The sequence below is a fragment of the Meriones unguiculatus genome, chromosome 2 (assembly GCF_030254825.1).
Source record: "Meriones unguiculatus strain TT.TT164.6M chromosome 2, Bangor_MerUng_6.1, whole genome shotgun sequence".
Lineage (NCBI taxonomy): Eukaryota > Metazoa > Chordata > Mammalia > Rodentia > Muridae > Meriones > Meriones unguiculatus.
This window is the reverse complement of record NC_083350.1, coordinates 28777974-28801370: the sequence shown is the minus strand read 5'-3', so window position 1 is coordinate 28801370 and position 23397 is coordinate 28777974. Positions and strand designations below refer to the sequence as shown.

Genomic DNA, 23397 nt, shown 5'->3' with positions numbered 1-23397 from the left:
TCCTGGGTTTCCAATCCAGTTATGGTGAAGAAAACTAATTGAACTACGTTTCTCTCAGGCAGGTTTTTTTAGGATTTATGTGGGCTTAGATTTTTTCATCAAAACCTACTTTATTTAGGGTTCTTAAACAGCTTTACCTCCATTCCATCCTAGATATATTGGTAGGGAAAAGGACTGTAGACCTCTTTTATCAACTTCCTGCTGATTAGTGTAGATGGGTCTTTAGGAAATTACCAAACTCAGTCATCAGGATACCAGCAGTCCAACTGAAGGGCAACACCAAGCAGCAACACGAAGTCAGCGAAAGCCTCAGGACTCAGTTGGATTGCCCCAAGAAGTTCTACAGAACATTTCTCTCTTCAAAGTTAAGTGTTGAAGCATGAAGATCAGCGCAGCAATGTTGATCCAAGAAGCAATGCCTCACTGTGGGTGGGTCTTTGTACATCTCCTCCCCTCAGAGTCTACCCATGGGTGTTCTCGGCCCCTTGCATGAGAGAGCTCATAGCAAAACATCATGTGCCCATCACAAGCCAACCTACAGCAAAACATCACATGACAAGACTGAGTCTCAAAGAAACCAGAAACTTCCTCTTCAGATTTTAGTGGAAATCTTTGTGCCACAGAGGTCCCACAGAATGACAGATGGCAGAAGGCATATGATGGATCATTTACCATCCAAATGGGAGCCAAGTCCTCCTCTAGATCCCCTACATTCCAAAGCAAGCTGATGATAGTGATCATGCCATTTCCACAGAAATGGCATTTTTCACAGAAACATTGGCCAGAACCCTGAATACCATGTCCGGAGTCACCCTAATGACCTAGACAATCTTCAGCAAGTTCCAATTCCCAGTGTGTTCTCACACTTCATGGTTTCTGCTTCAGAAAAAAAGACAGTCTTTATGGTATGGCAAAACAATGAAGAGCGAGGGAACAGTAAGCACTTTGCCATGTCAGTGAGGAGTAAGGCACCTTCAGACAAGAAGAGCCAAGTTAGGGGGCAAGGGCACACCAGAACACTATGACTTAACCTCCCCGGTCTCAGGGTTTTATCTAGCATTGAAAGCAGCAATAGACAGTTGAACTGAAAACAAAACAAGCAAAAGCCACTCGGTCATTCAACGAACACACATGGGGACAGGTATTTGAGGCTGACTAAAAGAAGACAATCCTCTAATAAGGGAGGTCACCATCCCTACAGGGAGAAAGAAAGGTGGAGCCTTGGAAACAGGCCTCTACTAAGCAGTCAACTGCCAAAGCAAGAAAAAGTATAATGAGAGGACTTGAGTAACAAAATAAATTCTCTCTCACTCTCTCTCTCTCACTCTCTCTCTCTCTCCTCTCTCTTTCTCTCTCTGTGTGTGTCTCTCTCTGTCTGCCTTTCTGTGTGTACAATTCTATACAATATAATTTTTGTTACCAAGAAAACAGCAAGTAATAGTTGCTTATATATTTCTCCTCTGTAGGTGGCACCAGAGGACATTGAACAGCAGTGTGAGGCATGAAAATGACAAAGACCTACATCACTCGGGGAACCTCCTGCATCAGATGAGTAAGCCTGGCTGCTCCAGCTGAGGCCTTCCTACACTGTCACCCCTCAGGCAGCAACTGCCAGAATCCTCTTTACCAGGCCGGCCAACATTTTCCAAGAATTTTGCTCCAGGAACTCATCTGTCATGTCCTCCAGAACCAAGCAGGGGACCACAGCTTCCCCTGCTTAGTGTCGCCTGTACCACCCAGAGCTAACAACAACCCCGCAGAGAAAAATGGACATCTCAACCCTATGAAGATATACTCTCCTCCTAGACATTGTAATACCTCCACTGAAAGAAGAAAGGTGACTTGAGAAAAAAATCTGGACCCCTGCCTATGCCCCAATCAACCTCGAGGCTTCGGCTAGGAGCAGCCCTACAACACCCACGGGTCCTCTCGCACTTAGCCTGTCCTCCCACTTTCTTCTCCAGGGTCTAGCCCAGTGAGAGTTTCGTGAGTCTCCCTGATCTTCCCAATTCACACCTCCCCCCTTCTCCACCCTTCCCCGCCAGGCCGAGCGAGGGTTCCACCCTCAGCGCCCTAGCCTCCCTTGCCTGCACTGAAACAGATCTCTAATATTATGCTGGGACCTTTCCAACACTGTATCTAACCTTTCCACGCAGCCAGATCTTCCCCCACACTCCAGGCTTGAACAGAGAGGAACATGCTGCGTACCAGCCAAGACCCCTCTGACCGCCTGATCTTATTCCACCCAAGCCACTCAAACCATTTCCAACCTCTAGGCTCAGTCTGCCCAAACATCTTCTCCTTTGACCTAAACTGCTCATCGACATCAGACATAGAACTAAAAAGAAAAGTCCACATGCCCAATCTCATCACAAAAATGCCAACAATATAAAAGATCAAGCCAGTGGGTGGAGCTTCACACAGTGCCTTGTGTGTCCTTCCTGCTCTGACTGCTGCCAGGTGGGCAAGTCCGTACTACCAGGAAGCTCCTTAGTCCCTAACGGGACCAGAAGTGACAGGATAAACAATACAAGAAAGCCCACTTTGGCACAGCCCTGAAAGCCAATCCCTTTGGAGATGCTTCTCATGCAAAGGCAATTGTGCTGGAAAAAGTAGGTGTTGAAGCCAAACAGCCAAATTCTGCTATCCGGAAGTGTGTCAGGGTGCAGCTGATCAAGAACGGCAAGAAGATTACAGCGACCATGCTCAGTGCTGGCTGCTTGAACTTCATTGACGAAAACGATGAAGTTCTGGTTGCTGTGTTTGGTCCAAAAGGTCATGCTATAAGTGATATTCCTGGATTCTGCTTTAAGGTTGTTAAGGTAGCCAGTGTGTCTCTCTTGGCCCTGTACATAGGCAAGAAGGAAAGACCAAGATCATAAGTGTGGACAATGGAAACACAGTCATAAATTTTCGTATTCTGAAAAAAAAAAAATCAAGCCAGTATCTTCTCTCCAAAATCTACCAGCCCTTTATAAATGTTTGCCAATGAAAATTACCTAGATAAACTCAGGACATTTATAATAACACTTACAAACTTTATCAAAGAATTCAAGGAGTTTAAAGAAAGCACATACATTTTCAAAAACATCTCAATGAAGTTAAGAAAAAAGAACATAGGGAAAATAAACTTTACCGAGCGATGCCAAAGAAAACACAAACATAAAGGTTGTGAAAAGTATATCATAGGTAAAACACTAAATATACACGACAAGGGAAGTATATTAAAAGCTGCAAGAGAAAATATTGCAAGTCACATGTAAAGGAAAATTATTAGAACAGCAGCTGATTTCTCAATGGAAAACTGAAAAACTACAAGAAGCTAGAAAAATATATTCCAAGTCCTAGATTAATAAAGCAAACAAACCTACCCACCATTATTGAAGAAGAAAGAAAAACTTTCCATAAAGTAAACAGCCTAAAAATATTTTGTATCCTACAAACTAAACCTAAAGAAAATATAGAAAGCATCATTTAGGGTTAAAGAAAGGAATAAGACTTTGTGGAAAGTAGCAGAGAAACATGAAGCCATAATTATTAAAACACAAAACACCACTGAGAACACACACAAAAAAACAACTGCAAAAGTCAACAACATGATGACTACAACTAACATTGTAGTACTACATTTCAATAATAACTTTAAATACCAATGGCCTCAATTTCCAATCAAAAGATATGGGCTAACTGAATGGATCAAAAAACATAATCCATATATCTGTTGTCTATATTAAATACATATTAACTTTAAATATAGTAACCACCTTAGGGTAAAAGGATGGACAAGAGTACTCTAATTAAATGGGACCAGAAAACAAGCAGGTGTCACTGTCACAACATCTGACAAAATAGACTTCCATCTAACACTAATCAGAAGAGATAAGGAGGGACGCTTTATTCTAATCAAGGGAATAGTTAACCAAGAAGACATTGCTATCCTAAACATATATGCACCAAACTCTTGTGCACCCAATTGCACACACACACACACACACACTACTGTATTTAAAGATATAAATTAACACCAATCAATTAACAGTGTGTGGTTTCAGTACTTCACTTTGTCAATAGGCAGGTTATCTGGACTAAAAACAAACAGAGAAACATCAGAATTAGCTGACATACTGTATCAAATGAACTGAACAGATACCTACAGAACGTTCCACCCACATACCAAACAATATATACACACTGTACTCAGCAAACAAACAGGGCAAAAAAAACCAAAAAACAAAAAACAAACAAACTTTCCATGAAGTAAACAGCCTAAAAATATTTTGTATCTTACAAACTAAACCTAAAGAAAACATCATTTAGAAAGCATCATTTAGGGCTAAAGAAAGGAATAAGACTGTGGAAAGTAGCAGAGAAACATGAAGGAAAGAAAAAATCTTAACAAAGGCAAAAAGACTAAAATCACTCCTTTTATCTAACAACAATGCAATAAAACTTAAAACTGACCTCAATTAAATTCTCTAGTAAACACAAAAAAGCACAGAGACTAAGCAAATGATTACTGAATGATGAATGAGTCAAAGAAGAAATCAAAAAAGGAAATGAAAATTTCCAGAAACTAAATGGAAATTAAAACACAACACAATGAAACAAAACATAACACAACATGTGAAACATCCTATGAGGGAAATGTACAGCTCTAAGTACCTACACTGAAAAATCAGGAAGAGCATCTTTCAGATATATGCCCAGGAGTGGAATAGCTGGATCTTGAGGTAACACTATTCCTAATTTTCTGAGAAAGGGCCAGATTAATTTCCAAAGTGTTTGTACAAGTTTACATTCCCACGAGCAATGGAGGAGGGTTCCTCTTTGTCCACATCCTCTCCAGCATGTGTTGTCACTTGAGTATTTTATCTTAGCAATTCTGATCACTGTAAGGTGAAATCTCAGGGTCATTTTGATTTGCATTTCCCTGATGACTAAGGATGTTGAGCATTTCTTTAAGTGTTTCTCTGCCATTTGATATTCTTCTGTTAAGAATTCTCTGTTTAGCTGTGTATCCCTTTTTTAATTGGATTATTTGGTTTGTTTTTGTTTAACTTCTTGAGTTATTTATATATTCTGGATATTAGCCCTCTGTCAGAGGTAGGGTTGGTGCAGACCTTTCTCAGTCTGTAGGCTGTTATTTTGTTCTGTTGACAGTGTCCTTTGCTTTACAGAAGCTTTCGGTTTCAGGCTGCTGTCCCACTTATTAATTGTTGATCTTGGAGCATACAACAAGGACATTTCCTCAAGTATGTTCATAGGAGCTTTACTCATAATAGCCAGAATCTGGAAACAACCTAGATGTCCCTCAACAGAGGAATGGATACAGAAATTGTGGTATATTTACACAATGGTATATTTGCTCAGCAATTAAAAACAAGGAAATCATGAAATGTGCAGGCAAGTGGACAGAACTAGAAAATGGATACAGAAATTGTGGTACATTTACACAATGGTAGGCAAGTGGACGGAACTAGAAAAGATCATCCTGAGCCGGGTAACCCAGAAGCAGAAAGATATGCTATATACTCACTTATAAGTGTATATTAGCCATATAATATAGGATAAACATACTAAACATACTAAAATCAATATAGTCTTAAAGAAGCTAAACAACAAGGAGGACCCAGGGAAGATGCTTAATCCTCGTTCAGAAGAGCAAACAGGATAGACATCAGAAGTGGAAGAAGACAGGGAGCAGGACAGGAGCCTTCCACAGAGGGCCTCTGTAAGGATCTACCGAACAAAAAATTGAAGCAGATGCTGAGTCTCATAGCCAAACTTTGGGCAGAGTGCAGGGAATCTTATGGAAGAAGGGAGAGATTGAAAAACCTGGAGGGAACAGGAGCTCCACGAGGAGAGCAACAGAGGCCAAAATTCTGGACCTGGGGGAAGGGGGATGCAAAGACTGATGGATCAACCAAGGACCATGCACAGAGAGGACCTAGACCCCTGCTTAGATATAGCCCACGGCAGCTCGGTCTCCAACTGCATTCCCTAGTAAGGGGAGCAGGGGCAGTTAAAGGCATGGGCTTGGTTGCCTGCTCTTTGATCAACTCCCCCTGTTGAGGTGGCCTTACTAGGCCACAGAGAAAGAGTATCCAGAGAGTTCTGAGGAGACCTGATAGGCTAGGGTCATATAGTTGGAGAGGAGGAGCTCCCCTATCAATAGACTAGGGGAGAGACATAAGGGACAAGGGGGAGGGAGGGTGGAACTGGGAGGAGAAAATGGAGGGGCTACAGCAGGGATAGAAAGTGAATAAACTGTAATTGATAATAATAATTTTTAAATCAGGAAGAGCATGATTAAATGATATACTTCAAAAAGTTGGATAAGCAAACCAAATTCAAACCCAGTCAATGTCAGAAAATAATAAAAATCAAAGTATAAATCAATAAAATAGAAACAAAACAATACAAAGAATCAACAAATCTAAGAGCTGATTCTTTGAGATAATAAACAAGATTGACAGACACTTGACTCAACTAATCAAAAGAAAAAGAGGGCTCAAATAACAAAACCAGAAATGAACAGGGAAACAGGCACCAAATAAACTCAGAATATTACAAGAGAATATTTTTTTAAAACCTGTACTCCATTAATCTGGAAAACTTAAAATAAATGGATGAGTTTCTAGATTCAGCCAAACCACCAAAATTAAACCAAGAAGTCAACAACCTAAACAGATCCAAAACAAATGAGGAAACTGAAACAGAAATAAAAAAGTCTTCCAGCTTAAAAAATTTCAGGGCCAGATGGCTTCACAGCTGAATTTTACCAGCCTTTCAAAGATCTATAGCCAATCCTTCCAAAAGAATAAGAAATAAGGGGGCAGGGGTGGTACCAAAGTCCAGCTTCCAAGGAGGTAGAATTCAGCTTAAAGTTTACCTCTTAGGTCAGAGAGCTCAGGCAGCTGATCACCACAGAAGATTCAAAGAAGGAAAAAGAGGGGAGGAAATGTTTCTAGTGACTTGAAACTGGCTGTGTTGCCACTAGGGAGGAAAGTTGAAACTAACCACTCTTTTCCTGCAGCCAGGCTGCAAAAAGAGGCTTCTAGAAACACACACACACACACACACACACACACACACACACTAACAAACAACAAAACTGTAGGGTATTGTGAAAAGGCTCTTTGATGTGAGATTTGCCCCTGTGCAGGAGCAGGTCACTGTGGAGGATTCCCACAGGCTAAAGTAAACCTCGGCCTGTTTATCTTAGAAGGCTGAGGTCATGAGTGTACTAACTTATTTGTGAATCAATATGAAAAAGGAAAAAAGAGAAAAAGTAACTAAGGGCCACTCATGCATACACACAAGCTCAAGAGAAAAAAAAATTTGATGAAGTTAAAAACTTCAACCCCTTTTATTATCTGGTCATAATTTTTATGCTTCTGGGAAAAAGCTCTTTATGTCAGTCCAAAAGGCAATCACAAAAACAGATGAATTCAAAAATACAACAGAACAATAGGTTACATGTTTTCTTTTCATTAAAACCAAACATTCTTATTTATGTATCCATTACATAAGTTTATAGTAAGTTCAGAATGACAAAGGTTGACAGGACTTAAAGGTTAATGGGGTACAAGAGGTTACAACAAGATATATGTCTTTTCCATTAAGACTGACCTGCTAGACATTTTCTAGCTATCTCTTAGTTTATAGTGAATTTAGGGTAATAATTCTGTCTTTCATTCCAAGATTAGTTAATCATCTATTTTCTGTACACAGAGACCCTTGACATTATCTCCAGAGCTAGAGTGAATGTATACTTAAGCCATAAATAAGTCTGTCTCAGGCCTGTCTCTATCCTAGTGAAGTTTGTGTCAGTGGCAAGTGAAAAATCACAGAATTCCTAGCAGATTTAGTTATTCTGCATGAGGGGCTGAAAAAGCTACTTGAATCAATTTAGGAATCATTATCAAGAATAATAAAATCATCCTCAGAATGATTATGCAAGAATCTGCCTGGCAGAGAAAAGCAATCACATCAGAGAGAGCATAGGCAATGAAGAACATATATATACATGCCAGATTAAAGGTACAGCAAATACAAGAATGGAAAGGCAATCAGCAGCAAGAAGCAATTCAGAGACGATGTCCTTAGGGTCTTTGCCTACTAGGGCACACTCATCACAGATATTGCAGTGGTAGGCCACCTCCAAGAAACTCACTTGCTTGCCTCAAGTCCATTCCTGCATGATTGGCCTCTGCCAGGAAGGGAGGGAAGGAAGGAAGGAGGAAAGGAAAGAAGGAAGGAAGGCAAAAAAAGGAAAGGAAGGAAGGGAAGAAATGAAAGGAAGGAAAGGAAATGAAGGAGCATTACCCAAGTTTTTCTATTAAGCCAGTATCACACTCATATCAAAAGGAACAAAAGAAAGGAAAATTACAAGCCATTACCCCTGATGAACACAGACTCAAAGATGCTCAATAAAATACTTGCAAACAAAACACAGACACACATCAAAAAATTATCCACTATGACCAAGTTGGCTTTATACCTGAAATGTAAGGATGGTTTAACATCCATAAGTCAATAAATGTAATAAACCACATAAATGAATTTAAAGACATGATCATCCCAATAGATTCAGGAAAAGCCTTTAAATTTTTTAACAGCCAAACATATGGCGATGCGTTAAGGAGTCTTGTGGAAAAGTGGGAGGAAAGAGAAAGGGACCTGGCGGTGACAGGAGCTCCACAGGAAGACCAACAGAGCCAACAAAGCAGGTCCCAGAGGTGCTTGCTGAGGCTGAAGCATCAACCAAGGTCCATGCAGGAACTGGGCGTAGGCCCCCTACAACATGTAGCAGATGGGCAGCTCAGGCTTTGTGTGGGTCCTGCAGTAAGGAAGAGGAGACTGCATTAGACATGGACTCACACGCTAGCTTTTTTATCAGTCCTGATGGGACTGCCTTACCAGGCCACAGGGGAAGAGGACATGCTCAGTCCTGATGCAACTTGATGAACTGGGATAGAAAGGGAGATCCCTTTGCTGAGGAATAAGGAAAGATGGAGGGTCGAGAGAGGGAGGGAGGGACTGAGAGGAAAGGAAGGATGGGGCTACAACCAGGGTGTAAAGGGAATAAAAAATAAATTAATTTAAAAAAATTTAACATGACCTTATGATAAAACTCCTAGAGAATGTAGAGCTATAGAAAACATAGCTAAACATAATAAAATCTATATATGGAAACCCACAGCCAATATCATCCATCTTAAATGGGGAGCTTGATGAAATCCCACTGAGGTCAGCAATGAGATAGAAAAGTCCACTGTCTTCATTCCTTCTCAGTATTGTGCTTAAATTACTAGCTGGAGCAACAAGGTAAGGAAATAAAATTAAAATATACACGTAAGGAAAGAAGTCAAACTATCCTGTTTGGTGACAGCTTGATACTACACATATCATGTACATACCTCTGGTAACTCCGAAAATTCTGCCAGAAAACTTCCAGAAGTGATAAACAAATCCAGCATGTGGTAAATACAAAATCAGCTTCCATAAATCAATAGCTTTTCTATACACCAACAACAAAAAAGAAAGAATACATACGCACATCCATTCACTATAGCTTCAAAGAAAATAAAATATCTGGGAATAAAGCTAACCGAGGAAGAAAAGGACTTCTACAATGAAAACATTAAACCTCCAAAGGAAAAGGTAGAAAAAGGCATTAGAAATTTTAAAGATATCCCATCCTCTTGGGATGGTGGAATTTATATTTTGAAAATGACCATTTTACCAAAACAGACTTACATATTCTATGTAAGCCCAATCAAAAATTCCCAACTCATTATTCAATTAGCCACTGGCCATCCCTGAAAACATACACATGAATAACATTATACAGACTGAGCAGGTTGGCTGGTGCCAAGTTGGCATAAAATCATCCAGCACCGGGGTAAGAAGAAAATTAACTCTAAGAGGTCATGGAAGATCCTTCAACCTAGTTAGTAAGTTGCTTCTGGAACTCCTCCCACTTGCTAAGCCTTAGGTTAATGCAGCTTTGTTCTGACAGGACAGTTTCCACTTCCTGGAACTCGAGTCACTGAGGAGAAAGTAACAATAGTTTAGTTTCGCTTTCCTGTTCTTGTAAATGCAGGGTATTCCGGAATGAAACAAACCCCATTCTCCTCTGTGATTGGTCAGCACATTGTGATGGCAAGCCAAAGGCCAAAAGAGTATAAGTCCTGTGAAATGTTCCTGTCTCTGCTGAAAAAACAGAGGTGGACTTCAAGTAAGGAAGGCTGTCCCTCTGTCCAGAGCACTGTCTGCAATCCACTGGACCCAGGATTTCCCCAGAAACTCAGCCATCTGACTTCTCATAACCTCTTTCTAAGGAGCCAGTGGATAACAAGACATTCAGAGCTCTATCCTCAAAGCCAGGATCTTCAGTTTGGAAGCTGCGAGTCTTTGATTGGAGGTAGGCAGGACTTCTTTATAGATGTTCTTTAGATAGAACTAAAAGAAATGACCTAAGTATTATTTAAAACTTACCCAGTTTGGGGGGGGGTTGGTTTTGTTTATTTTTGAGCTCCTCTACTCCCTAGATCAGCCAGAAATGAATTTTTCAGAATTTTTGCTGTGAAATATCACTATAGGATACATGAAAAATCACTGGGCCGCAACCCTGTTGCTTCCTTGTGCTATGTTCTTGCCTTGTTCTTCCCTGTTCAGCTTCCAGTGGAAGCTAGACTTGGGGAAACACACCCTCTGTAGGATACTTCTGCTATAACCTGCTTGGGAACAATTGGGGATTTGTGTGTAAAATATTTATTATTTGTTGTATGACAGTTTCATGCATATACATATATAGCATTTTGATCATTTTCACCCATTATTCCTCTCTTTTCCCATCTTTATTCTCTCTGGAATATATCTCTCTTCCTTTTTTGAAATGGTTGCCAATCTGTTTTCTTGTCTTTTTGTTAATTTTATTTTTTCTTCACAATTTATTCATTATCTATCCCAACTGAAGCCTCTTTCCTCAACTCCCCCAGTCCTACCTTTTCTCTCCCCCCGCCAAGCCCTTTCCCTACTCCACTGAAAGGGGGAGTTCTCCACTGCCATCTGCCCAAAGCTTGTTAAGTCTCCTCAGGACTGCCTGGATCCCCCTCCTCTGTGGCCTGGCAAGGCTGCATCATCAGGAGCGAGTGATCAGAGAGCAGGCAACTGAGTTCACAGTAGAGGCAGCTCTGGCTCCCCTCACTCAGAGATCCATATGGAGACTGAGCTGCCAATTAGCCACATCTAAGCAGGGGGTCTAGGTCCTCTCCATGCATGGTCCTCCATTGGTGCATTAGTCTCTGCAGGACTCTCTGAGCTCAGATCTTTTAGCTTTGTTGGTCTCCTTGTGGGGCTCCTGTCAGAGCTGTTTGCATGTTCTGGGTGTGTTGCTATTTACTGATCATAGGAAACTTTCTAGGGGCTACATTTCTTTAAAAAAAAAAAAAAAAGACAGTCCCTCCCCCACCAGTCATTAACCCTAATATCTACTCAGCTAAGGATAAAGCCTCATGTACCCCAACTTTCATGAGTGCTGAAATGTTGACAGGCTAGATCTTATGTAAGGCTTACACAGGTAACCACAGCTGCCATGAGTTCATGAACGCAAATGCCATGTCATATCCATAAGACATTATTTCACACCACACCCCGTACCCCTTCCTCTGGCTCTTCCATGATGTTTCCTGAGCCTAATAAGGGTCGGGAATTGATAGAGAGATGTCCCCCTATTATATTTAGAAATGAGCACTCAACAGCCACTTATTCTGAGCACTTTAACCAGTTATAAAACTATGCATTAAAACACTACCCACTGCAGAAACAACGCAAATGGGAAACAACAACAACAAAAGCCTTGTCTGAGCAAGGCTGAGAGTACCACAAACCGCTAGTATAATCAGAAAATATTTAGAAGGCAACTTGACCACATGTCTATTCACCAAAACGGTAGTAGTAGATTCTGCGAGACATTTTAAATTGGGGAATCCTCTTTTAACGCCATGGTGTTTGTTTTAAGGATGGAATCTACTTTAAGGCTGGAATGCCTGTGAAGAAATGAACTTGTTTGTAATGGTTGATATTTCATATCACTATCATTTGTTGTGTTCATACTCAGTGTAAAGACATTTAAGACCACTTTGTTGTTATTTTCCTTTTTATCATTGTAGTGCTTTGAGAATTTTGTACGATGCATTTTATTTATTTTTATTGCACTTCTTTATTCACTTTATGTGTACTCATGTACCGGGTCTGGATGCTCAAAAGCTCTATAGCACGTGTATGGAGAACAAAAGACAAGTTGTGGAAGTCACTTCTCTCTCACCACTCTGTGAATCTGTCTGAAATTAGAAGAAGGAATAGGTACTAAAAGAATGAGAAGCTTTTGTGAAAAGATTCCCAGCAACTTTTATCTTTATAACTTCCTCCTTCCCCACACCCCTAGGGCTAAATACAGTGTGTCCAGGCTCATAGTTACCTGGATAGATGCAATTATTTTCATTTTCATCGAGGTTCCAGTCAGTTTTTGCAATTGGCCTATAATTTATTGCCCAATAATTAACTTCAGTAACTATCAGAAAAGCTTATATCTTCTTTTAGTTTTATCTGAAGCTGATTGAGGGTATAATGTGGATGTCTTTCGAGCAGAGGGGACTAGATCAGACACTCCTGATATTTTAGTAGGAATTACCTAGCCAGGAGGCCAGGGGCCGGAGCACCATTTCAGTGTAGGGGACAGAGCTCTGGCCTTGTCACCGCTATTGCTTTGTGCTTTGCTTTGTTGCTCCAACACTGCTGGAGCCCACAGCCTTTCCCCGTGAGCAGCCAACTATCAGCAGAAAACATAAATAGTTATCTTAAGGAAACAAAATGTTCAGATGATTGTACAAGAAAGGTACATACCAATTTAGGTATTCAAATATCTAATCCCATAACCTTAAGTAAAAAAAAATTATTCTCTACTAGCTGTGAATTGCTATTGGATCCAGATTTTTGTTACTTATTACAACCTTTGCTTACAGCTCCAGTGAATGTTATTTTAATTAAACCCTTCTTTTGTAACTAAAAGCAGATCAATATCTTAAGAAAACATCATTGATATGAATAACACCAGATTTTTAGACTTTGATCTTGGCAATTTTAATAACCTTTAACTAGAGACAACTTCTTCATACCCATAAACGTCTTTAGCTTTCACAGAATATTTATGGTAGATTATACTTTGGCTTTTTACTTTGCTTCTCTGATTTTATTTTTTAACTATAAAATCATCCTCTATCTTAGAACAAAGCTAATTTACCAGCTAAAATTCCTTTTCTTCAACATTTCTTTAAAAAAAATGTATCAGTATACTTATAACCTTTTAAACACTTTTTATCCTACTTATTGGATTCTGTTATACTTTTTTAATATCATGAAAATATAATAATATAAATAAACTTTTAAGTAGAAAAGATATTTGTTGCCCCGAAGAACTGGGAGGGGTGTGAAATGATTGCTTCATCATAGGGTCGTAAGAATAATCAGACTAATTATCAGAACAAGCCCCATGAAGCTGTTACCAAAAATGAGGCTATGCACACACACCCCACCCTACACCCACCCCCCATGGTAGCACTCAGAGCCCTGGAAGGCAGCAGACAGCAGAACACACAGGTACTTTAAACCAGAGGCCAAACAGCTCCTTACACTCGGAGGACAAAACGGAAGAGATGTGTGCATTTCAATTACAAGTCAGCTAAGTTTTAACGTGAACCATTTATAAAACTTAAGAAACTTAAACAAATCTGCAGATGCCATTGTGAGCAGGGACTGTGCTCAGCGTCATTAGTTATGCTATATTGTCTCGGGACAGGGCAGGCTCAGAGAAGGGCCTGTGGGTGGAAACTTTATCTTATAGGGAGTTAATCATATTAGTTAGTTCCAGCTGCAATCTGTCTGAGGAAAGCAAAGACATTGTACTATTTAAGAGAAAATTATTAACCCAGTTGGCCCAGGAAGAACGCACGTTAACAACTCTAAAGGCAGCCTCACCTTTTACCAACAAATCCAAGTTATTTACCAAAGATTTAAGTTAAGCAAACAAAAGGCATTTAGGCTAATTTAACAGTTTCAGTTTAGCTGGACGCCCACTACAAGGCAATTTGGTTATATAAGCAGTATATGAGCGTAGGCATACCTGTAGACATAACACAGCTTACACATGCACAAAAATCTATATCAAACACATTTTAAGAAAACCACAAAAACTTTTTTGTTAAATTTATCATGTCAGGGTTTGTTTGTTTGTTTGTTTGTTTGTTTAAGTCTTCTACTCTGGTTATTTTTTTCACATCTCTAAGTAAACTTCAATCATAAATCTGTTTTTTAAAGGTTTTAATTTTCAGATGAAAAAAAATTAGGGAAAAAAATCTATCCCCTTTTGTAAGCCCTTACCTCAAACAGGATGACTAAACAGAATGTGGCATAAAGCTGGTAAAAAAAAAAAAAAAAAAAAAAAAAAAAAAAAAAAGACTAGGCAACATGCAAACTTTTCTTTACTCAGTTGAAATTTTGACTTTGGAGTTGACAGGAATGAGTTGTGAATCACACATCTGGATGTTCTGGAAAGTGAAAAGGAAATCATCTAACCAATAAAACAAAACAAAGATCTCTCTCTCTCTCTCTCTCTCACACACACACACACACACACACACACACACACACACCACTGCCTTTACCTTTATGCAGATCTATAGGATAAGAAATTCCACCTCCTTACCATTAGGAAAGACCCAGGTCTGGGGTTCAAGAAGAACTCTGAGGCAGGTAAGGAGTTGTGAAAGTTGTAGATGGACAGGCAGACAGCAGTGTCACAGAGGCTCTGAGATCAGGCCCACATGGCAGAGCAGGGAAGTCCTTCTTATGAGTCTCAGAGAAAGAGAGGAGGTTCTGTCATGTGACTGCTGAGAAGCCTGCAGTGTGTGCTTGCATTCAAGCAGTCTAAGGGGGTTTGGGGAGCAAGAATTTAGGTGTAATCGTGATTTCAGTTGTGCAAACGAAACCACTACCATTTCTGAAATCGTCACAACTCAAACCTAAATGGGGTTGCTTGCTTTCCAAAGTGATGTGGCCCTGGCTAACACTTAAGATTGCTAGAAATTAGAGCCAGAGTTTCTTCCAATCTCCTGAGATCTCCTTTGAGGCTTTCATAGTCAGGTTTCCCTAACCAGCATCTCATTCCAGAAAGAGGAGACCCCTGTTAGTCTCCTTGCATCCTGGATGGATAAGAATGCCTCTCAGTTCTCCATACCCCAAGCTCAAGATACAGTCTCCAACCTGTGGCTGACCGTCTGTGCTTCCCTGGTCCATCAGGCCTTTCTCCCTCTCTCACAAAACTGTTAGCTGGCTCAAGGGTCCTGCAACACTGGCCACACTGGAACAACTTCCGAAGGTTCAGAGAAGCCACAAAGCTTTCTCGGGATGTCCTGGCTGTGCAGGAGTTGAAATCCAAGTCCTTGGGGTAGTTCCTTCCCTGCTTTATCTCCAGCAGTGGAGAGGGATCCTTCCTGAGACAGGTCCCGGCAATTTAACCAACAATGAAAAGCTTCCATCTGAGTAACACCAATATGTAACCTGAATCACTGAGTTCACATTTTAGTACACACAAAGCCGAATATGACACGGTGGAGAAATACTTAAACCTGAATCAGGCAAAGCTGGCATGGGGTGTCATTTCCAAATCGATGCTCTAACTCGCTCCCCAATAAAGAAAGCATAAGGATCCATGTATATTCAAATAGAGGTGGGTCAACTTTTAGGCATGCTCATTTGGGGATTCTAATCCCTGAGCATGCTCATTTTAAAGTGATGAACAGAAATGCTCCTGGGAATCCTCAGCTATCACAATAACATTTTAGCTGATAAAGGAAAGGAGAGCTTGAAGGTGCTGAATGTAGCCATCTGTCCATGAAGGCACAGGCCTTGCTTAGTCAATAACAGACTGTTCTTTTCCTGTCTTAGCATCCATACATGAAGGCTGGCCTCACATGACTGCCCAGTATTCAGGACACCCAAGTATTTCATAGGAATTCCAGTGGCTTTACCTATTTTCTATCTCATGTTAGCTTTTTGTGTCCAGATTTTATATGAACCCAAGTAATAGTGTATAGTGTCACGTGAGGGTAGATAGTGCATACTTTGCTCATGGCATCTTTTTCTTCATTTCCATGACTCAGTGGTCTATGGAATGCCACACAGAAAAACTAACCTAGATTCTGATTGCTTTAGAACTCAGCTATACGTGTCCTTCCGCATCTGTTGCCCCCTTAGTAGCTGACCCAGTATCTGCCAATTCTCTCTTTCCCACTGAGATAGCCATAAAGTCAAGCCTCCGGATATAGCCTGAGTTTTGATACAGATTGTCAAGTGCAAGTTACAGGAGTTATTATCATCTATTATCATCTATATTAACTCAGCCTTGACTACTCTTTCTCCTGTCTCCTGCATATGCTTTCTGTATTAGTTTTTAATACTGCAGATACCCTGCCTGTGCCATCTGTGAACCAGACATACGCTGGAATGGGTGATGTGCCTGACAGTACTTTACCTGGCTTAGCTACTTATTCAATTATTTGGGGAAACTAGGTGACTTCAAAGGAAACTGGACAAACCTTTATGGCACTAGTGACTAGACTGGCAGACACTACACCTCATATAAATATGCAATACACTTTGCAAAGTTTTGTCCCATTATACTTCAGAGGGAGGCTTGGACATTGGCCTTCAATCCAACTCTATATTGGAAAGTTGTTATCTATTACAGATCAGGCAGGCTTCATCAGTAACTGTTCAAATGAAGACACTTCAGTGAAAGAGCAATTCTAGAATGTTGAACAGGTAAAACAGATAAATAAGGGGCTGTGTGACAAACATAGGCCAGAAAGTATGTGGGGCTGTTACCAGGTCCAAGCAGAAGGAATAAGAAAGAGTAAGAAAATATGTTCCTTTAAAATACCATGAGAACTGACAGTTCACAAAGGCCAAATAGCATAGATTATTTTAAAAAAATATGGATGCAGTTATGATCAGACATGCAGCCCAAGCAGAACAACTGGGAGCTTATGACAGCCTAATTATACTGAAAGCCAGAAAGAGAAACACCTCTGCTGATGTGGTCTGCATAGCACAGAGGTACAGAGTAGGCCGAAAGGTAAGATGGATCAGTGAAGAGACAGTGGAGAATAAACCATTAAAATCTCGTGTGGTGGTCTCAGCTACCTGCAGAAAGAAAAAACCCACTCTGTCACTTACAGGTGAAATCTACAGGAGTCAAACTCATAGAAATAGAAAGTGGGGTGGGGGTTGGCAAGGCTGTGAGAAGAGAGAAAGTGGATGATGTTAGCCAAAAGACACAAAGTCCCAACGGTGTAAAAGAAATCCAGTGGGAGTTTTTATCCATAATTACAACCATTGAGGATGGTATGTTGCAATGTACTTGAAATTGACTAACATATAAATTTTAAATTTCATACTCACCCTTCTTTCTTCCAGTGCCATTATTTGTGCTCAGTCATGGGTCAGCTGTTTGCTTCACAAAAGCCTGAATACCAAGATTTGGCTTCCAGCTTTACTGCATATTTTAAGAAGTTTAAGACACAAACCGGTATCATTCCCCAGGAAACTATCACTTCAGTTGAATTAAGCCTAAAAAATGGAAACATCCAGGAGGCAAACGCTGCAATCAGCAATGCATTAAGAGAAATTGATAGTACCTCACTCAATGTTGCTGTGACCGGAGAGTCTGGATCTGGGAAGTCTAGCTTCATCAATACCATGAGAGGAATTGGGCATGAAGAAGAAGGTGCAGCTCAGGTTGGAGTGGTGGAAATGACCATGAAGAGATATCCATACAAACACCCCAATATTCCCAATGTGGTTTTTTGGGACTTGCCTGGGATTGGAACAACAAATTTCCCACCAAAAGATTATCTGGAGAAAATGAAATTCAATGAGTATGACTTCTTCATTATTATTTGTGCCACACGCTTTAAGAACAACGATATAGAACTTGCCAAAGCTATCAGCATGTTGAAGAAGGATTACTATTTTGTAAGAACTAAGGTGGACTCTGACTTAAGAAATGAAGAGGAATGCAAGCCACGAACCTTTGACCGAGAAAAAGTCCTGCAGCAGATCCGCAGCAACTGTGAGATGAACTTTAAGGAGAGTAATATTAATGAACCACCCATCTACTTGATCTCCAACAGAAATATACATGACTATGATTTCCCAGTCCTGATGGACAGGCTGGTAAATGATCTTCCTGTACACAAGCGACACACTTTTATGCTTTCCTTGCCCAATATTAAAGATTCAGCCATTGAAAAGAAGCGGCAGACGCTGAAGCAAAGGATTTGGCTCGAAGCCTTTGCAAATGACCTGCTGAGTATCATCCCTTCACTGATGTTCTTATTGGAAAGTGATGTGCAGAGTCTTAAGAAAAGCATGAAGCACTATCGAAGTGTGTTTGGAGTGGATGATGCATCCTTGCAGAGTTTGGCTGAGGACTGGGAAATACCAGTGGATCAGCTCGAGGCAATGATGAAATCTCCTCATGTGTTCAAAACTACAAATGAAGAAACAATGAACGAAAGGCTTTCAAGATATTTTCAGGAGTACTGTCAGGCTAATGGCCATTTAGTTACTAAGAATTTTTATCTTAAAGAATTATTTTACCTGAAATTTTGTTTCCTTGACATGGTGACTGAGGATGCGAATACTCTTCTCAAAGAGATATGTTCAAGAAACAACTTGGATTCTAATTAGGCTGAAGTCTGTGGCTGTCAAAAATCAAAACCAATGACAGAATAAGAGAGTCTTATATTACAAAACAATATACTGGGTTTATTCAGGCTATCCAGGCTTTATCCATATTTAGTGATGATATTTTCAGATTAGCTGTAGCAAAAGGATCAGATATGTGTAAATAAGCTGAGAATTAAAAACCATCGACTCACTTTGAATAAACCCTCAGATCAATTAAACTTACTTTGATTTGAATTTAATGTAAAATCAGCATCATTTTTTTTAGGTTTGACATTGTGATGGTTAGTGTTGTCAACTTGACAGCCTCTAGAATCACATGGAAGATAAGCCCCTTGCTTGCACTTGGGAATTTATTTTGCTTATGTGGCACCATTCTCTAGCTGGCGATCTTTAACTGTGTATGCACACAAGGGGCTAAGCTGCAGCATAGCTGCACTCATCCACAGCTCTCTACTCTTTTTAACTGCGGCTGGAGCGGCACTCGCTGCCTCAGGCTACTGCTGTGACTTCTTGATAGTAATGGCCTACGTAACCTTAAATGTGATACTGTGGGCTCTCTGGATAGAGATATATAGCAAAGGAGAAACCCTAACTGGATGGGAGAGATGGGTCAGTAGATGAAGCACTTGTCTTGCAAGGCTGAAGACCTGCGTTCAGTTTCCCAGAGCCCACATAAAGCCAACTAAACATCTGTAATCCGTGCACTCCTATGGTGAGATGGGAGGCAGAAACAGGAGAATCTTAGAGGTTCATGGCTCCAGCTACCCTGCCACATGCAGCAGTGAATAACAGATGCTGACACAGGCAAGAGGAACGTAAAAGCCGAAATGCAAGATTGGCCTCTGATTTCTGAACACACACCACGCCACGTTCACGCCTGCAGCCACACACGCAAATGCACACACACGAAAAGCTTTTCTTCATTAAAAAAGAAGGAAGGTTTGGGGCGGTAGCTCAGTAGTATAACACTTGCTTTGCATGCATGAAACCTCAAGTTCAATCCCTAGCATTCCAGAGAAAAGTTAAAGGGGTTGAAGGAGGTGGCTGGAGAGATGGCTCAGAGGTTGGTTAAGAACAATGGATACTCTTGCAGAGGATCCAGGTTCAACTCCCAAAACCCACACCATATCTCACGGTCGTCTGTCACTCCTGTTCCAGGAGATCTGGGGAGCTGATACCCTCTCCTCACCTCCACAGGCACCAGGCACACATGAGATGAACAGACATGCAGGAAAGGCAAACGTACGCACAATAAAAGTAAGTAAAGAAAAATTTAAATATATGTTTAAGTAAAAAGTAGGAAAGAGAAGCAATAACCTAAATATCAGAATAATAATGACTAAGAAACTCCTTTAAAATACTATTTAGTCAGAATCCTTTAAAAAAATACTGAAGAAGCTCTCTAATTATGACAGGACCAGTGTAGATGATGAAATTTCTCTAACTTGTAATGACAGCTGTTTTGACTGCTTTGATAATAAATGACTGATTTACTCTATATCAATACCAAAATCCATTTAATAAAGTCTTCCTGAGGGAAAAAAAGATGTTTGTTATTACTTGACATTTCCAAGAACCCATAATAACTTCATAGTCACTGTCCTTAACATTACTGATATTTGCTGGTTATTTCATTGCCCATTCCATGGCCTATATTTTATCTTCCTTGAAATAAAATTCAAATAAAAAGCACATGTCTTAGTAAGACTGGAAGAGAAGCATAGAGGAAAGGGGGAAATTATTCATGGTAGGGAATGGTTTCTTAAATAGTTTAGGCTGTTTTAATGTTATGGGCCAGGACTATACTTCTATTATATGGTCCATAGATTTCACATATGTGATTTGTTAAACAATAGAATTTTGCTCTCATGCTTCTAGTGACTGATGTCTGAGATCCTGGTGCAGTGTGGCCATATCCACAATGAAAACATTCTTCCTGGTGATATCCTCATGGGGTCTTGCATGGTGTATTAGCGCAAAGGATGATTGTCTCTTCTTGTCTCTTCTTCCTATCTTATCATTTGGGCTCTGCTTTCATGAGTTAGTCTAACCATAGATGCTTCCCAAAGGCTTTTCTTCTAACACAATCCCACTGGAGGTTTGGGTAACTAACATGTAATGATAGGAGGGAAAAACAATCAGTCCATAACAGGTTCTGCAAATTATGCTGGTGGTTCAGTTGCTTTCTTGTTAGAAGCTGTGCTACTCCCCAACCCCAAATAATTCAAAGTATTTTAATACCATAAACTGAGATACAGACTTGCCATAGAGATAGCTAATGAGAGTCACCAGACACCTCCTGTTCTACTTAAGGAATAAAACCAAAGAACAAGCAGATAATGTTTGCTAAGAATATTTGGAGAACACTGGAGCACAGTGCATATGAAAGAGAATTATGGAAAATGAGATTCAAGATGGTCAGGTAGAAAAGGGAACAAACCATCCTGCATAGTGAGTGCTCTTGATTCCACGTCTGAGCTTGTTTGAATGTGTAAAGTCCTCTTACAACTCAGAAACTGTAAATAGTAGAGCATAAATTGTCCATATCCCCACCATAGAGTCATGAATTTTTTTTTCTGTAAGGCAATACTGCACCTATCAGTGGTTTTGAGCTCCACAAGGAGTTGTAATGGAACACACACCATTGCACTGGTCCACATGGGTACCTCTCCTTACATACTCCCCTCTCCTATGTAACTTATTGCTGCATGGTGCCATTTTAAGACCAAATCTAACCACACCTACAAATTTGACCAAATCTAATCACCCCAACTTCAATGTGTAATACACCCTCAAAGTCTACTTGAGTAGTACAATCTCTGTACCACAAGTCGTATGTTCCTCTTTGGCTACTAGAGTGTCATCAGTCTGTATGACCTCTGACTTTGTTACCACATTCATCAAGTCCTCAGAATCAGAAGTTATAGTTGTACAGACACCAATGGTATCCAAATGGAAACAAAGGCAATGCGATCTCTAAAAATAATACCTAGTATCTTCAGGAGAAAATCTTCTCCTGTTTAATTCTCCTATCTATTGATAAGACACTGACATACCACATATATCAAGGAGCATCAAGAAGTATGGAAAAGCAAGGCAAAATGATGCCATTGAAGAAGCACAAAATCTTCTATCAATGAACACTGAAAGGGAAGTTGAGAAAATGCCAGAAAAAGAATTGAAAAGAGTAATTCTAAGGAAATTGACTGAGAATAAGGAGAATATATAGCACTATTACATTAAAGGTACTAGCACAATTCATTGTATGAATAATGAGCACTTTGTCAATGAAGTAGATGTCTTTTTTTTTAATGCTGTAGGGTTGAGGAGGTTAATGGGTAAAGCATTAGCTCTGCATGTATGAAGACCTGAGTTCAGATCTCAAGATCCAATACATAGAGAGAGAGAGAGAGAGAGAGAGAGAGAGAGATGGATATATAGATAGATGAAGGAAAGAAAAACACTAATGGTGAAAACAGGAGTTTTGGAGTCAAATGGCATGGTCTGGAATGCTTAGGAAGGAAAATGAAAGGGCTTGCAGCTGGGCATGAAGTGGCCAAGGTGACCAGACTTTTTAAAAGGCAAAGCTTTAGGACCAAATTGTTAGGCTCTGACTGGCTCCCATGAAGTCACACACGCTGAGAAACACTGACGAGGCAATGTTACCCCTTCACCAAGTCTGTCTTCTTTTTTTAATAAACATTTTTTATTTATTAAGGTATTTCTATTAAAATGTGTTCAAATCCGTCTTCTAATGCAGCTAATTGTAACAAACTAAATTGTGAATAAAAACAATCTCAAAAAAAAAAAATAACAAACTACTCCATTTACTTCAGGAAGAGCACGTCAAGCCCACCCTACAGACAAGAAGCTAACTGTGTGGTAAGTGACAAAAACCGTAGCTACGACTTGGTAACAGTGATAAGAGTGAACTCCCCACAGATACTGAGGGGGGAAAGGGCCCATGCTAAAACTGCAAACTGGTCATGTAACCTAAAAGCAAAAGGAGCATATATAGTTCCATGGACAGCTGGCATCCAGGGCCAAAATCTGAGGCCAGCAACGCCTGAAACCTTGATACGCGGCAGTAAAACCCAGGCTAACGGCCAGCAGAGGAGCCAAGGTCAGATCAGGGAGTGTCAAGTGTGTCCGACTCTAGCTGGACAATCATCATGTGAACACCACACAATCATCTATATAGCATGTGACACATCCCAATTTATTCAGCCAAGGACAGGAGTCCAGAAAATTAATAAGTCTCAGTAGAAATGACCTCAGGTTTTGTCTAAAGCCTCTACAACATAGCTGTGTAAATACTCTCCTCATGGGTGTCCCTCCCACACAGGAGTGAATCTAACCTTTCTAGAAACCACTGCTTAGATTAACAACAAAACAACAGATGTCAGCTCAGGAGCCTGAAGAAAGTTGCTAGGGAAGGGAGACCCTCCCAACTCCTCTCTTGTTCTAGAGTTCAGCTCTAGAGACAAGTAAGGGTCTGCATGAGCAAGCACCACAAAACAAAAACTAAACAGAAGACAAGCCTGCCTGGAGGAGAGCCTGCTATGCCACTCTGCACCTCAG

The 23397-nt window shown here is 40.3% G+C and overlaps 2 protein-coding genes across 2 annotated transcripts; both read left to right on the top strand.

Annotated features, from left to right (window-relative positions):
- The first annotated feature begins 379 nt into the window (after positions 1–379).
- LOC132652497 (small ribosomal subunit protein uS12-like) lies at positions 380–2882 on the top strand. The gene is given in 3 exon segments (XM_060378595.1): positions 380–429; positions 1467–1552; positions 2461–2882. Coding segments are annotated over 3 exon segments (558 nt in total).
- A 7251-nt stretch (positions 2883–10133) lies between these two features.
- Positions 10134–20361, top strand: LOC110563644 (interferon-inducible GTPase 1-like). Its single transcript, XM_021660810.2, has 2 exons — positions 10134–10429; positions 17542–20361. Exon 2 carries the CDS (start codon positions 17563–17565, stop codon positions 18814–18816), a length of 1254 nt encoding a protein of 417 aa, XP_021516485.1. The 5' UTR covers positions 10134–10429; positions 17542–17562; the 3' UTR covers positions 18817–20361.
- The last annotated feature ends 3036 nt before the right edge of the window (positions 20362–23397 follow it).

Bases quoted from the DNA above. Each gene is read 5' to 3' on its own strand.
- LOC110563644 (XM_021660810.2), top strand. From the start codon at position 17,563: ATGGGTCAGCTGTTTGCTTCACAAAAGCCTGAATACCAAGATTTGGCT.